Source organism: Haliotis asinina, chromosome 2, assembly GCF_037392515.1.
Source record: "Haliotis asinina isolate JCU_RB_2024 chromosome 2, JCU_Hal_asi_v2, whole genome shotgun sequence".
NCBI lineage: Eukaryota > Metazoa > Mollusca > Gastropoda > Lepetellida > Haliotidae > Haliotis > Haliotis asinina.
In genome coordinates, this window is record NC_090281.1 from 35,057,123 (window position 1) to 35,075,066 (window position 17,944).

The 17,944-nt window shown below is 36.9% G+C and overlaps 1 protein-coding gene across 1 annotated transcript in view; it reads left to right on the top strand.

Moving 5' to 3' along the window:
- LOC137272502 (synaptotagmin-1-like) overlaps window positions 1–17,944 on the top strand; it is a 60,647-nt gene that overhangs the window by 35,435 nt on the left and 7,268 nt on the right. Inside the window, exons 3-4 of the mRNA XM_067804887.1 lie at window positions 10,450–10,878; window positions 12,455–12,575. Of these exons, the coding sequence (XP_067660988.1) occupies window positions 10,450–10,878; window positions 12,455–12,575 (550 nt within the window). The remainder of the gene's footprint in view (window positions 1–10,449; window positions 10,879–12,454; window positions 12,576–17,944) is intronic.

Below are 17,944 nucleotides of genomic sequence, written 5' to 3' on the forward strand. Positions count from 1 at the left end.
CCTTTTTATTATCACTCCACATCGATATCTTACATCGTGTGAACTTCTGTTCAGCCAATCATTGTGGAGACTTTTAAATTCTCTTTACAACTGAGTGGACGTATTGCTGTATATCTGATTTCTGAGCTCAAAAACAAATGTAATGAGGCTGTTCTGAATGAAGTGGAATAGTGTGGATATTTCATATGATGTCAATTTCATTCTTACAAATCAACAAGGATTTTTTTATGTGCATGGATTTGAATCTCTGACTTCACTCACAAGTAAAATTCTCTGTAACAGCTGTCATTCACATAGTTTGATGAAAGCATGGCAAAAGGTAACTTATGATCAGCTCAAAATCTAATGCATTATTCATATCTATTTGAGGATCAAAGTTTGCCTGAGACAGTAGTAGGTTTCAAGGTATCAATCAAACTAAAATATCTGATCTTAATTTCTGGGGTGGAAATAGCCCATTGACTGACATCCAAGTACATCATTTTTTTCTGTCGGGCAAGCAAATTTGTATATCATGATGTACCTGTGTCCAGTAGACTTTCTAATGTGAATTATGTTTCTTATTTAAAAAATCAACGAGAAAATTGTCCAATATAGTGGAAAAATTATCAGGGCAAGCGATTTTACATATGCCACTGTACCAGAGTACACTAGCAATTTTATAGTTATTTCCACCCCTGAATTAGATTGGACAAGGTTGTTAGCAAACAAAGGCAGAATTGTCCAATGCCATCAATCTTGTACTCTTTTGTAGTTTGCATTTCATCAATTATCGGGACAAATATGATCAGAGATTTTAACTTAAATTTCATAGTTCTAATAACTTCATATTCATTTGTTTAATGATATGAGACATGTGAGTTTAAGTGCCATGTGCTTAAGCACTTCAGATACTGAAATTACATGTCTTTTGTTTAATGACATCAGACACCAAAATTTCATCTCCATCAGCTAGTGACATCCGACACTGAAATTTACATTTCATGCATTTAAGGACATCAGACACTGAAATTTAAATAATTTTAGTTTAATGACATCAGATACAAAAATTAAAATTACTTTGGTTTAATGAAATCAGACACTGAAGAGGCCATGGGGTAGCCTAGTGGCATTCACTCATTTGGGACCCGGGTTCAATTCCTCATGTGGGTACAATGTTTGAAGCCCATTTGTGGTCTCTCCTGCTGTCATATTCCTGACATATTGCTGAAAGCAGCGTAAAACCATACTCTTTCACTGAGACTGAAATTTAAATTTCATCAGCTCTGACATCAGATGACATAATTTACATTAAATCAGCTCTAACAGCCATTAGAAATTGAATGGTAATGTTTTTTTCTTGCATCAGATCTCAAGTTGGTCAGTCCAAAAGCACTTTTTAAAGTTTGTTTTTATGATTAATTAAATAAGTATGCCATGGGCAGTGAAATATAGCTGGAAAGATTTTTAGAATCATAATAAACAGAAACCCTGCTACCCATGAATATCCGGGTTAGAATTGATCTTCAGCTACCCAAGGCTTGTTGTAAGAGGTGACTAACGGGATCAGGTGTTCAGGCTCGCTGACTGGGTTGACACATGTTAATCCCACTTGCATAGATCGATGCTCATGTTGTTGATCACTGGATTGTCTGATCCACACTCAGTTATTAAAAACTGTCGCCTTCAGCTGGAATATTGCAGAGAGTGGCGTAAAACTAAACTTGCTCACTCACTACAAAACACTTGGTGTCATGCGGTGATAGTTGTTTACAAGACGATGAGCATATCCTGGCTTTTTTTAAGAGTTTCTTTGTAAACATGCCAATCAAGACAATTAAAACTGAAATTGTATAGGGTTGATTGATATCAAAATCATTAAAATCCCCATGAACTTCACAAAAAATAAAGTACAAAAATCTGTTTTTAAATTTCAACACCCTAATGTACTCACTCTCATTCAGTGAAATTAAATAATCAAATTTAATTACCAAATGCCAATATTGATTAGTGTCAAATCTCACCACCAATAAATCCATTTGACTCAACCCACAATAGTTCTCTGAACAATAATTATATTTCTCAACTTCAAAAATTCCCTTATTCAAAAAAATAATTGTGATAGGTTTTTGGCCTCTTTTAAATATTGCTTTGGAATAAGATTCAAAGTTCATATAATAAATTGAGAATGACAAGCCTTAAACTGTAAACAATTGTATCTCAGAGCAAACCACTATTATGTAAAAAGTCCAAAATTAGAAGCTTTGAAGATGGGAGAGGTGTTTGAAGATGCTAAAAACTCATTTTCAAGCAACTTCTTTCCACTCAAATCTTTCAAAACCAGGACAAAATTGACAGCAAATCTTATCACACTGTGAGAATGAGATTGTTGCCTTAAGGCAGTGCGCCAACAAGAATCTGTACTTGCCTGTCTAGTATAAGGCACAGACTGTAGTCTTTCCTGAAATTGAATTTCCTCTTGGAACAAGGCATACCGTTACCTTCTGTAGACAGAAAGGATCTTGTGGGCAACAGATAATTTTCCAGATTCATGCTACATCAGGCTAGTAGAAAAGCTTTGCTATTCTGAGCCACCTTGCTTCAAATACTGTTCCCAGGAAAGAGGGTTTGGAGAAGATTTGGTATGACCATTATAAGCAGGAATGGAATTGACACAAGCATTAGGTGATTTCAAGAAGCTTTGTGCCTCAGTTCGGTCATATATAGCTCTCGGTTGTCCTCAGGTTGTCTATAACGATTGTACTAATAAGGTGGGCTTTGTCTATTAATGATGTCAGGAGATTGGGGGCAGAATGCAGTTATTACATAGTATTTTTACAGACATTCCCATTGGTTGCTTTGGCTTAACTACTTGTCGACAATAAATTGCATTTTGGAGGATTTTTAGTTATTGTTGAAGGTATTTATTTCATGGTTGTGACGGAAAAGTGTTCAGGCATTTGTCAAGGTGCAGCAAGTCTTAGGGTCAGTTTGAGGCATTGTTAGGTAGAGGTTGCAATACCAGAGTTCATAAAAATAATGGTTACAGACATCACATTGCATACAACAGTGTACAGTGTATGTTTGACATGGTCTGGACATCATTGATGTCATTCAGTTCATACAGTAACATAAAGTCAGAATGATGTCAAGCAAGAAATATTTATACTGATGACTCTGCATATCAGTCGACAATTTTGAAAGACAGCTGTCATGATCAGCACTTTTTTCTAAAGGGAGCTAAAAATGATGAAAAGTTATGGTTAATAAAAGAGAATTAAGAGACCATTCATAAGTTATGGCTAGAGGGCGAGAGTAGGATGTCTATAGGGAAGCATGTACCATGTGAATGACACTCCACCTTAACCCCGATCCCCTACCCCTATTATTTGTGTACATAGCAAGTTACCCATTACCCTCCCATGTCATTAACCACCACCCCCCACCACCCCAACCACTGACACCACCCCACACATCCCACCCCTCCACTATTTATGTGTACCAAACTGATCATGTGCTCATCATGATATACCCCAGTGTGCGAAATTACCGGGTCTTGACAAGTAAAAACCATCAGAACCACTTAATTAAAAGTTTGCAGTGGTCCAGGTGGACAGTGAATTTTGTACTGATAGTTAAGTAAATCTATGAATGTTGTCTGTAACTGAGACAGGACCAATAATTATTGTCCACTCACTGCTCCTGTGGTAAGTTTTGAAAGGTTTCTTTCCCTGAATATCCTACAAGATATCACTTAATGTAAAAGTTTCACTGTCCAAGCAAAAACAAATTCTTAAACCAAAGCAAACAAAGATTGAATTAACTTCCGGCCAAATCTGTCCATATAGTTGTAAAACTGTCTGCACAGCTGTAAAGCTGCCCACTTCGATGTTCACAATGAAACCAGCAGACAGAACAGCAACATATAAATACACATATAATCAGGTATCTTGATAACACTGTGATGAAAATGTCTAGCCAGCCATGCTTCTATACCAGTGACTGACAGTTCTCCTACAAGGCAATATTAACGTCCTCTTCAACACCAGTACATTGCGAGTTGTAGTGTAATGGCGCCGGTCTGAGTAGTTCATTAGGTGCACATATAGCACCATTACTGCTGACACTTGCAGCTGAATATATTCAGCCTTTATGACGTGCACTGAAAACTGTCTGGCAATTAGGCAAGAGAGAAAAGGTTTCTTGTTTCGCATAAAAATCTAAAAATGATCCTAACCCTAATCTACCTAGCTGTGTGTGCATCTAATTCAATAATTCAGTTCCACATTTGCATCAGTTGTTTTGTTTTTGCAACTTTGACAGTTTGATGTAAGTATTAAGGTGTTGAGGGAACTATATGGCAAGAACATTGCATGAACTTTCTTGTTTCTGATATTCAGCTGATTCTTTTGATCAACTTGACCATGCAATTAAAACTTATTAAGCTGACGACTGTTCCAGTTCCTTGGAGTGATTTCCCCTTCCATCTATGCACTTTTACATGTAACTAAGTTGTTTTGATAATTGTAAGGCAAGAAGTTATATTTGTTTGACTTTAACAATGAACCTGGCTCTACAGTTTCCATTTCTTTTTGGAAGGTTAGGTCAGTTCTTGTTTCTCTCATTTAGGTTACTTCCCCTTCAAATGAGTTATTTCCCCTTCCAGTAGTGCAGTTTTGATGTAATCAAGGTGTTTGAGAACTCAGTGGCTAGAAGATAACATGTCAGGTTTCTTGTTTCACACATGCAACATATCACAACCAGAATTCAGTTCTATGGTTAACCTCCTATTTTTAGTAGTTTCCTGCTAAAGTCACCCTTCATGACAAATAGTAACGGCATGTACTGGTAAACACATATAAGATGATCCACGACCTGACAAATGACCCCAGTTTGCATACTTTGGAACGCCCCACAGATCGATCCATTTGAAACAAGGGGGAGACAGGTTGTCTGATAAATATAGAGAAGTTCATTTTCCCCCCCCCCTTGCGTTTCACGCATGAGTTGTTATAGCACACTCGATTTGGGAACAGGTACAATCCCAACGAATTGAATCAACACAATATACTGAGCAAATATGTTTAGGACCACCAATCCATTTCACGAAGCAAATGACATTTTCCTGTTTTTTTTAACAAAATTGTTGAATATCTAAAATGCTTGTCAATGCCCCAATCATCCATTTGTCTTTGTCTTAACTAAAGCTTAGTGTGGAATATCAGTATCTTACGCCTGAAATTGCAGTCTTATCATTCGAAGTAATATGCGGTGTTGTTTTTAATGGGTAAAGTTGATGTTTCGTCTGCTAAATATTAAATAGATAATAACTACATATAGTTAATTGTGTTTCATTTACCTTTTTAATATGTTAAAAGTTAACTGTTACTGAATGGTGGTGGCTAAATGAGAGGAGCAAGGGGGAAATATTTTTATCCCATAATTTTGTTCCTATTTCTCTGTACGGGCTGATTTTTGTCCATAATTCCGCTGGTGATTGACCAGGAATATATGTCTTGGAAATTTATATAACCGGTTCCAGAGAAATGGTTAGTATTCAAACAATATTTCCAAATTTCTGTCATATTTTTATTATGGTCACCAAAATTGTGCACAGAAAACTGAAAATACCTTTTGACATTGATAAGTCAGTGAGAAATATCTTTGTACACAAATTTGTCGGTTTGGGGATTACTCAGTACCAGACTCAGTAGATTTGTCAGTGACGAAAAAAATATAAAATACAGACAACTCACCAAAGATTACTCTTTTTTATGACAAAGTATGGGAACAGTAAAAACCTGATATAGTATGTGTCAATTATTATACAAGACACAACAATGCTGGAAAATTAGGCGGACTTACTGATTCATGCTTTAATTATCACTCTCTGAATCAGTCTCGGTGTCTGAATCACTTGCAAGTCCTAAGTCAATCAGTAGTCTGTCAATTTCCCTTTCTACTGCGATTTCACGTTGCCAGTAACCATCTTCAATTGTTTTAACATGTTTACAACATTCCAACCATTCTTTTGCACCAATTGCAGACATCCTTTCATTTATGGCAACTCTTAAGGAACTTTTTGTGAACTGCAAGTTTTGTGAAGCGATATAATTTTTCACATTTGCCCAAATTAACTCAATTGGGTTTAGTTCTGCGTGGTATGGAGGGAGACATAGTACATCATGACCATGTTGCTTCAACATCGTGTCTACTATGTAGACAGGGTCCGATTTTTTGGATTTTGCAAGAAACAATAGTTCGGCTTTAAGCATTTTCTCATGAAATGAGATATTGTTCCTTTGTAGCCACGCTTTTATGTCATCTTTTCTGTTGGCGGTTGGCGGGCATTTGCCTACTTGCTTGCCATGATATGGTGCATTATCCATAACGATGACAGAGTGCAGTGGAAGGTTTGGGATCAACTTTTCCTGGAGCCATTTGGAAAAATTATCAAAGTTCATCTCATCATGATAGTCTGCTGATTTGAGTATGGAATAAAAAACAAGCAAAGCATTTGGAACCAAACCGTTTTCACCCCTTGCATGAACCACAATAAGCCGAGGTCCGGTGCCTGACGGAGGTTGAACCCCATTTATTACGACTTCACCCTCAAGTTGCCAACACTTTGGAGCAATGTGGTGTACATGCAACCATGTTTCATCGATAAAGATGAGTGTTCAATTTTCTTCTCTGTATTTCTTTATTGCACGCAAGTATTGCAAACGCTTGGAAACAATGTCTTTACATTCCATTAAAAGTTCACAGTTTGACTGCATTTTTCGCCACCTAAACCCCATGTCTTGGAGATTTTTTTGAAAACTTTCCTTAGAACCCTTGTAGTTCAACTGGCACTTTGCCATATCATACATCGTATCCAGAGTGGGTAGTTGTTTTTTTACGCTATATAAACTTTGTACAAATTGACGGACTGCACAACGGTCGAAATCATCAAGTTTGTAACTGCAAGTTTTGGGTTTGCTCAACTTGGTGGGTCTGATAAATGTAGGTCCACTCGCACTCCTACCACCTTCTGCCTTAATGCGCTTTAAAGTTGCTGTTGAGAGTCCAGTAGCAAGGCTACTTTGTAAAAGAGAATCTACTTTGGTTGCACAATTTTTGTCCATATACATGATAACATTATATGCTATCTCCCTTGCCAGAGAATGAACTATTTGCCCATGTTTTCCGAACTTGGACATTTTTTACTACAACTGAAATCTGTTTAACAGTATTGAGACAGGTGTTACACAGTAGCGAGACAGATGTTAATCAGTGGCGGTGTTGATTTCATGTCACGGTTAGCATGTATTGCACGTGCATAATCGTCAAGCTGCCTGTAGCAGCCAAGTGTACTCGCCCAATTCGTTGTACCGCCTCTCTTGTCACAAATGCATTTAGTGCACAGGATCATCTAATATGTATCTAGTAGTATGTGTTTTGTTATCTTGATAAGATCACATCTGCCAGTACGGGTCAGGGTTTCTTTTCAATAAATGTTTGTATGGTGTCCTCAACCGAGGACACTGTCTGACATCATGGACTTAAGTATGACACGGAGACACATCATTACAATCTGCCAATTTCCATACACTGTGCAACATCTTTGGTGGTTGTGATAAATGTCGATTTGCTACCATTCACATGGTTCAATGTGGTTTATTTTACATTCTGTTGTATGATATCAAAATATGCGAGGCAGACTTAGCAGCAATTATCTGCTGCCTGATACCATGTGAAGCAGGTGGCAGTGACTTTTCCGGAAATGTGAAGCTGATCACCATCAGCACAGCATTCTTCTTCTTGCTTTCAGAGTAAACCCTGCTCGTAATATTCCATAGTGTTTCATGACTCAGATAATGAACCATAAAAAGCACTGTTTCCTCCCGTGAAACCTTGAGATGGTTTTCTTGAAGCAGATGAAGCCATATTTGTCTGTAAACATTTACCATGTGACACCAAAACACAGTTTGATTGGTCTTGCCACATTCAACTTGCCAAATAACTACAACAGACTCTGGGCTCTCAATTGAGTGGCTGATTTGTCCCATTTGTTAAATTTGATTAATCACACAGATGATTCGACTTGGTCGAATTTGGCATGTCAGTTTGACAGCCTTGCCATTGTGAGTCCACATCTGCAGTGCAGTATGTAGCTGGTTTGATCCCCAGCCAGGTCATTGAAGACATTATTTCGAGTTACACTGCAAGAACTAACTGATCACATTGGAGTCAGTATAGTGTGTGCTGACAGATTGCAGGGACGTAGCTGCCAGTATGAAAAAAAGCCTGGGCTATGAAAGCCCTCAATACCATCTAGATATAACACTTTCGGGCTTGCATGAAAAAACATGGCTTGCTACGTGCTTTGACTGTCTATGTTTAGCTATGCCAGTGATATCATAATTAATAGGGATATCAAAATGAATAAAATCTATACAATTTCATGGGATTTGCTATGTAATTTATTGGTTTATCAATTTGGTGTGGAGAAAAATAGTAACGTTATTGTATGTTCTTTTGCCAGACTAGCAGCCAGGGTTTTACCAATACGCCTAAATATATCTATTGTGTCTTGTTAGTCGAGATATTCAGCTTCCGGATCCGGACTGCTGTGCAAAGGAAACAGAAATAGCTACCCCATCCGGACAATGCCACCAATTAGTACACTTGTCAGACAGGCATGCAGTCTTCACCAGGGTTAAGATTCGGACACTTTCATTCAGTGAGCATGGCTTAGCCACATGGTGTCAACATTGTTTTATGCATTACGGAAACAACATCTTTTTTGACACTTTTTTGTTTGTTAAGATTGTTGTATATATGCATGGTTTCCTTCTGGTACGTCATCATGTTTTTTTCCTCTTTTACATTTTCCTGTTATGGACAATAAGTTTTGTTATTCTGTGTCAGTTTTAGTGGACTGACATTGTTAGTTGTTTTGTTTGTGTCAATGGAACTTTTCATTGTCCATTGTCTCCTGTCTAGAACAGCACTATTTCACTCTGACTGCTCCACATCAGCAGTCATTGTTTCTTTTCTGTAACAGCAAAATACTGTTGTCTCCTCTGTTACGTCAATGTTCCATTTTCTCCTCTGTTACATCAGTGTTCCACTGTCTCTTCTCTGTTACATTATTGTTCCATTTTCTCCTCTGTTACATCAGTGTTCCACTGTCTCTTCTCTGTTACATTATTGTTCCATCGTCTCCTCTTTCGCATCAGAGTTCCATTGTCTCCTCTCTGTTACATCAGTTGGAGTACTATACCATCTCCTCTTCTCTGTTACAATATACAGTTATCTCCTCTTTGTTCCAGCAATATATGATTTTCTCCTCTTTATTACAGCAATATATGATTTTCTTGTCCTTGTTACAGCAATATGTGATTTTCTCCTCTTTCTTACAGCACTATGTAAGATAATACACTAGTATATTGTCCTCTCTCTGTTACATCAATGTGTTATTTTCTCCTCCCTGTTACAACATGTCATTATCAGTACCCAGACGAGTAATCCTATATTAACCCAGATTGAAACCCTTCGACTGTCAGCAGTAGACTGTAGGTCTTGGGCAGGTGGTAAATCACCACAGCCGGCACCGCTTGGATGTTGCTCTCATACTAAGTGACATTTCCAAAATAGTGTTTAGATTTGCCAGAGTCTTACTCATTTGATCAATCAATCCATCAGCAAATATATACAAGAAGACCATGCAAGTCTAAAATATATGGCAGTCTTGCTTATGAAGAAACATTTGGGGTTCCTTTACATTGTATGTTATTTTTATTATGAACTGTTTTATCTGTAAAATATGTTCATTTCTAGTTGCTAGCCTATTAATCATCTGGAAAAAGCGTTTTCCCACAGGAATGTGTGCATCTGGTTTCAAAACAGAATTTTATCACTCTCACTCACTCACTCACTCACTCACTCACTCACTCACTCACTCACTCACTCACTCACTCACTCACTCACTCACTCACTCACTCACTCACTCACTCACTCACTCACTTAGGCACAGCCCACTGATTAAAGTATTCGTTTCTCTTGGAATACTAACCAACCCTCAGACGATTAACTCATGAACAGCTTTGTTGTTACCTGTTGTTACCTATTGTGACTTAGTTGCGTCAACCCAAAATATGTCAAAATATGGTACTTGTTGGTCCCTGCCTGTTGCTCGGCATTAATGATTACAACAAGGATTGGTTGGCTTGGTGTCAGTATAATGTGTCTGAGCAAGGTATTCAGGCTTAACTGCGGCATGGTATCTTAGTGAGCTGACATTGTAAAACCTGCTTAAATATGGGCTAGTCACATAACAAGCTGCCACATATACACACATGCACATTGTCATGTGTGTGAAATATTCTTAAGTACAAAATTAAACCCCATTTCCTCATTGGAGGAAAACTGAGTAACTCACTCACTCACTCACTCTCTCACTCACTCACCTATTCTCTGTTACAGCAACTAGTACGGCAGAGCTCCGTCTCATCACTCCAAGAAGAGCAACAAGGCTCCATCAACCTCAGTATGGAGTACAACAAGGAGACATCAATACTCACAGTACATATGATACAAGCAAGGGACCTAGTACCGCGGGATTTCAGCGGCACTGCCGACCCCTATTGCAAAGTTTCGTTACTTCCAGAACAAAGGAGTATATTACAAAGCAAGATTCACAGGAAAACAGTCAACCCGGAATTTGAAGAGGAGTTTGTTTTCGAGGTGTCCCCACATAAGTTAGCTGTGACAACTCTGGAGGTGCTATTGTATGATTATGACCAGTTTTCACGGGATGAGTGTATTGGACAAGTACATGTGCCACTGGAATTGGTAGACCTCAGTGAAAAGGTTATATTGTGGAAGGGAATCATACCATGCGAGAAAAAGGATGTGAGTAGCAATGACTATTTCATATGATTTAGTGTCCTTGTGATATGTGTGCTTATTTTTTTTCTTGCATGTATAGAATATTTTTTATCATGATGATGACCTCCTTTCACAAAGTGCTAAGGCGATCATAAGTCACTAAGGTAATGTTAGTGCAGTGTTGAAGAATGGGACATAAAGTCAGTAACTTTGCTTTATCCTTTGGTCATACCAACAGATGTACTGAGGGAAACAAAAAAGGAACATTCCAGTACTTTATTTATTTCTTTAATTATTATCTCCTCCCACAGTGCTATTCAAAGTTGGCTATGAAACCTGGAAAACATTATTGGAACTCTTGAATTTGTTTGTGTTCCTTTGTTTGTTTCTCTCATTATATTAAAAGATGGTAATTATTGTTATCTTGCCTTGCATTTGGCTTTAAGGAGTAAAGTACAAGACTGTTCAGTATCGTGAGACAAATGACCACACCACCCATCAACCCACCCACACAAAAAATTATTAAATACTCTACAGTGGCACATGCAACAACACAGCCAGTGGAGATCCACGTTAGAACTGATCTTCAACAACCTTTGCTCTCATGAGAGGCGAGTAACGGAATTGAGTTAAGGCTCACTGACTTGGCTGACATGTGTCATTGTATCACAGCTGAATAGATCGATGCTCATGCTGTTCATCACTGGGATTCCCTTGTCCAGATTTGATTATTGACTGCCCACTGCCAAATAACTGAAATATTGTGGAGTTCAGCATTAAACAAACAAACAAACTTGTATAAGCATGCTCCAACATAGGTGCAATGACCTTGGCAACCCCACATCTTGCAGCACTTTCTAAAGGAGACAGACAAGATATCATTAGTGGTATTTATAACAAATTCTAAAGAACACATGTCTCCTTAAACAAGATGTATTCATGCTGAAGACAATCAATTGTAGACCCCGACACTCTCAGGGCATGTGGAATGGTTCACCTGCTGAGCTGAGCATTATCTAGAAGGGAACAGCCTCGTAACCTTACATTACACAACAGTAATGGAGCTGAGGTACTACAGGAGCTAAGGCCAGTATTTTTAGGGAATGGAGAGTTATAAGGTTGTTTAACTTCAAACACATCCTTGCTCTCAATCAGGCCCACACGCCTAAGATTCTATGGATTGTGGGTCATTACAGGCCATCATGATGCATCTTTGCACTTAAAACTGCTCACAGAACATGGCCTATTTCTGAAAAATCATGGAGTATTTCAACACAGAATGATGTCACAGATATGCTTTGATGCAAATTGTTGTTTTGTGTGATGGGTCTGACAGAGTTAGATTGAGTCATTTTATTTTTTGTCCAATTTGCCACCTAATGAGTTTTGTTTCCTTTCTGGATTCTATACATTGTCTCTACCAAAGTTCATCCTCACCCTCCCATCCAAAGTTCATGGTCTGTTGTTAAATACTTTGATATGCTTGTTTCCATAGCAACATGGTACATGGGAGACCACTAATGGCCATGTTCTCACAGACTATTCTTGTTGGTAGTGTATGTATATATATATATATCTAATGATATATTTGTTTCCACAGCAACATGCTATAGGGGATCTGATGTTCTCGCTGTGCTATTTGCCCAGTGCTGAGAGACTTACCATTGTTGTTACCAAAGCCAGGAATCTCAGGCATTCAGAGGAAGGGAAGATAACTCTAGGTAAGTTCCGATAGCCATGGAGGTAGTCATATGGTTAGAATGTTTGACATCATGCTTAACCTCAGTATATATTGCTGTAATGAATCTGCATCCTACTATCAATGGATTGCAATTGTTGAGTCTACGATAGCAGTTAATCAATGGGAGAAACAAAAAACTATCAATGCATCACTATAAAGTATGATTTGGTCTCTTTGATTTAGAGTTATCTGCCCTTGTTACAAACATGGTGGCAAACATTAGGTAAGAGATTCGAAGTTTGAAATTGTGAATAACAATAAGATTCTTGTCAGTTATTAAAAGAGGCTGAAACTACTTCAGCTTGCTTTTATTTTATATAAACTATACATTCATTTGAGAAATGACTTCAAAGCAGAAAAATCAAGGAGACAAAAAACTATTTCAATAGATGGTCGTACTAGACTATCATCTTCACAATAGTGTGCCGCATTAGGCTATCATTGTGACAATAGTTGTTTTCCTCCTCAGTAGTCACCCCTACAAGATATATTTACTACAATATCTTTAAATCTGGCACATGACTCAGTTTTGTCCTTGATGCATCAAACTTGAGATTACCAAACTACACTTAGGACTCAAATAAGTACCTCTGATCCGATAAACTTTTCAGCAAAAGTCTCATCTATTTAAGGTTTTTTAAAAAGATCAAGCAAAAGCAGTTTCTATCACATTATTGTAATGAACTTAAAATGTCATGCCATGATAATATCAACAGTGAGAAACTTACGGACAAAAGATAAATGTGATATCTTTTCAGATATTATTTCCATAAAACATTAGTTTTTACATGTGATCATGAGGTTTTGAGGTTATTCGGTTGTGATAGAAAGAGTGTGGAAACAAAATGATATATATGTATCCAAATACTACATAAAATTAAATAAGAGTTTAAACTTAAGAAATATTCCTTGACCATAATACTGAAACTAACACACGTAACTATTAAGGGGTATGGTCTCACTTCATTTGTTCTATAAGGAATAATAACTACATCATTTTTGAGTGATTTCTTTGTTTCAAACTTCCATTCAAAAAAAGAGTGTTTCAAATTTTTGCAAAAGACATTGGTTTTATCATGATTCTTGCACTGCATCTTGGGTAAAACCATGCATACTCATGAAGATTAACTCTTTTCACCCACTGATGACAGATTTTCTTAACATCATCACAGTGACATCTTTTGTTAAAAGCTGAATTCCTTTGAACTTTTTGTAAATGTGTTCTTCAATAATTCATGAAATATATATTAGCATAAATGTGAAGGTCAGTTTCATTGTGTTTCATCTGATGTGTCAGTTGCAAGTGATAGCCTGTTGTCAGCGTGTGTATCAGACCCTGGATGATGGGTGGTGGATATATACACTGTGAAATTGACAGCATGACATTACATTGAAACGATAATATGGTGTTATTGAAGAATACATGTCACATTAAGAAAAAGTGTAATTGTTTCATTTTTATTTAAACAAAACTATTACAGTTATTAAATTTGTTTTTATGTGAGTACAGACTTGTGAGACTGTATAGAAAAAAGTGAAATTTCGTTTCATTCTGGGAAAATTATTTTCCTGCATTTTCCTAGATTTGAGTAAAAGCTTTAACTTGAGTCAAAACATGGACTTAAGATTGTTTCAATAAGTTGGAGTCTGATCTCAGTACATTATAGTTAGGTCCTGTAATATATGACTCCAATTTAACTGTCTGTTTTGTTGCTAATAAGAAATTTTCAAATTGTTTCAAATTAGAATTCAGTCAATGTCACATATGGTTTTAAGCTATTTTTATCATAGAAATTCAGTGCCTTTTTAAATGCATAAAACAGCCTTGTAGTACTGAAAATATTTTGTAGATTGAAATTTTTAAATTTTTTAATCACAGATATTGCATATGAGAACCATTGGATAGACTAGTGAATAACATGTCCACTTTTCACACGAGCAACTTGGGTTCATTTCCCCATGTGTGCAAGTTGTGAAATCAATTTCTGTTTTTCTCAGCCTATATTGCTGAAATATTTGTAGGACAAATGTACTCCTAGTGTGTCTCAGCAGTCTTTACAATAAAATACACATTAAACTTCTAACATCATTATGTTACAGATGGTGTCAGTTTCATGCTCAATACATGTACATTTATAGCCACATCTTGAAATATTTCTAGACACTATATTGTCGCAAATTGACAGATAATATGAGTAATGATAAATATTTGATTATCAATGTCAGGATATTTAGATTTGGAACAACCTTGTCAAGATCAATGTCTTGTGCAAAAAATGAAGGTTTTGCCTTGGGGACACTTCTTTCAAATATCCCTTTGATCATTCCTTTGTTGTACACATCAATCTGGATGTTTGCTCATAAATAGGATATTTCACATTCAAATATCTACATATTTCTTGACCTTGGACACAGAATTTACAAAAGTGCATTAAAATAATTCATGATTCATGTCCATCTCACGGGACTGAGGGTTCCATAGGGTATTCATAACCCAGTGGTTAAAGTGTTTGTCATCAAACTGAAGACATGGGTTCAATTCCACACATGGGTAAAATGTGTGAAGTCCATTTCTGGTGTGCCTGCTGTGATATTGCTGGAATATTGCTAAAAGGGGTGTAAAACTAAACTCACTCACAGCTAGGGGCCACAGTGCTTTTCCTTCCGCCAAGGTGCTTCTGCAATGGTAACTTGGCCCCAAATGATGCCGTGACAAAAAGTCTGAAAGTTTTTACAGAACATTTAGCACCAGAAGACCAAAGTTTGATTCCTATGGAATCAGTACACGATGTTGTTTGTCTGGCAGTACCAGCAATGCTAAAGCTTTAAATGAAGCAAGTCTAGATTTCCCTTTTTCATAATCTCCCATTGCACTGGGTCACCTTTTCAACATAAAAGGAATTAGTTGTTACTGCCAAACATATATATCTATATGACTAAGCTTTAAGGCTTCTTCACAGGAATCAAGTAAAACATTACAAAGCTTTGCATTAATGCCATACTGGCATTCGGGACGTTCAGACTATATTTGAGATGTATTCGAAGTACATTTGAGCTTGTCTATAGTGGCCACTAACAGGATCGGGTGGTGAGACTCACCGACTTGGTTGACATGCCATCAGTTCCTAGTTATGCAGGTTGATGCTCATATTGTTGATCACTGGATTGTCTGGTCTAGGTTCAATTATTTACAGACTGCAACCATATAGCTGTGATATGGCTGAGTGTGTTGTGAAAATACACAGACTGATGGAGAATGTCACTTTGTGTTTATTTCTAAACTTTATAGTGTTTTTATTTTTAACAACAATTCTTGGTATATTTCAGTTAGGAATTCGAAGACACTTGGTGAGCTACCTTGTTCTGCTTGTAAACAGTTTTAATCAGTTTCATGCCTAGAAATATAGAGCTAACCAGCTTCAGTAGCACAGAGCACAGTGATGTCATTTGATTGTGACATCATGATTACGGATGACATCACAGTTGTGTCACTCTCACGACAGTGATGTGTCTGAGGAAAAGATGCTTTTATTACCCATATTGTGAAACATAACCAGTGTCACATATATGTGCACATACCACTTTTCCCTAGCAACTGTTGTTTCTGTAGTTCATCATCTGTGATGTCATGAAACATTTCAACATTGCGCATTCATTCGGGCAATACAAACTTTAATGCTTGTTTCATAAATGTTGAGGACATGCATACTCATGTAACAAACTCTATATCTCACCCAATCGATATCTCCTCTGGATGATAAACATTTTCACCCTCATGTCTTTTGATATGTAACATAACAATAAAGAGTTTGTAAAATTTAGAAGCTCTATCTCTTGCCATGGAGTTTCAAACTTTTGTTGACAAGTGCTGATATGTTTTCTATCACAGGGGTGAGATTCTATTTATTGTCCAGGATCATTCTTCCAACCTTTTTAGCTAGTTAACAGTAATTAGCAATGTCTTAACAGTACAACTAACCAACTTCAGAAGCAGAGAGATTAGTGATGTCATTTAATTGTGATGTTATTAGTGGTCACCAATGACATCACAGTGATGCTAAGCATTGAGATGCATTTTCACTGTAGTAATATCCTCTCACAGAGTTTGCTAAATTTCACAGAGTTTGCTAAATTTCACAGAGTTTGCTAAATTTCACCCATATCTTCAGTGGAGGTTGTTTGTTTTTTTTAATGAAAAGAAGCCGAGAAACCATTGTGATGTCATTTGATTGTGATGTCATCATTACCGATGACGTCACAGGGATGTCTGATGCCAAGTATGCATTTTCATATCACAATATCACCCTGTAGAGATTGCTAAATTTCACCCATATTTTCAGTGAAGGTTAATTTTAAGTGAAAAGTAGCCATCAGCATATTCGTCCCTGTTGCCACATCGCAACATATTTGTTTGCTGTATCTCTTCAGTTTCAAAGTCACACAAATATATTAAATCATTTTCATATAAGTGACCTCCTTGCATAATGTTCTTCCACGTACCTATATTAGTAAGGAAGCACACCGTCTACATCTCAGGGGAATGTAAACCCGCAAGTCGCAGCTCTGCAACAGAGTAATTTGTTGCCTAGCTTGTCAAACTTGTCGTAAAATCATGGTCAGTATTTTTCTTTGACATTATCCTATTATCAGGAGAGACTAAAGCCACTTTGAAGATTCTTCATAAAAACGGTTCATAATATTCTACATTCCACTTGGGGGTAATACAATCGTGATGTATTCTTGATTATCTCATAAGGAGAGCACATAAAGTCAGCCAGTATATTATTCTGGGGGAAATTGCAATATTAAGATGTTTATTTGGTAAATGAGTGCAGTTTATAACGCCATGAATTATTCGCCTTTCTTGAAAATAATAAAATTACTGTTTGTGGATGATGTTCAGAGAAAATTACTGTTTGAAGAAAATGAGTTCTATCGGTAATTTTCGAACAGGCTGTCCAATGTATCCTGCTCATTCTACACATCAAAGAAAAAGTAAGACATACATTTGGCTGTTAATGATGGCATTATGACATAATCTGCTGATAATGCAGATTTCGTATCAGTTTGTAAAGTTGATAAATCAGGCTGGAATCATGGTTTTTTTTATGTTTTTGCAAAAGTTTTGACTCAAAAAATAATGACGTAAAGAAACGATTGTTTGGGCTTCCTTGAACTGTAAAATTTCAATATCTTTGAAATTCATATGTTTGACCATTTCTCTTTTCACCTACAACTTTTCAACATACAAAGTTGCCACAAATGGCAGAAGTGATTTGCAGAAAATAAAGGAGTATAAGGTTTCAACAGATGCAAAATATTGCATGATACGCATAGAAACTATGGCCA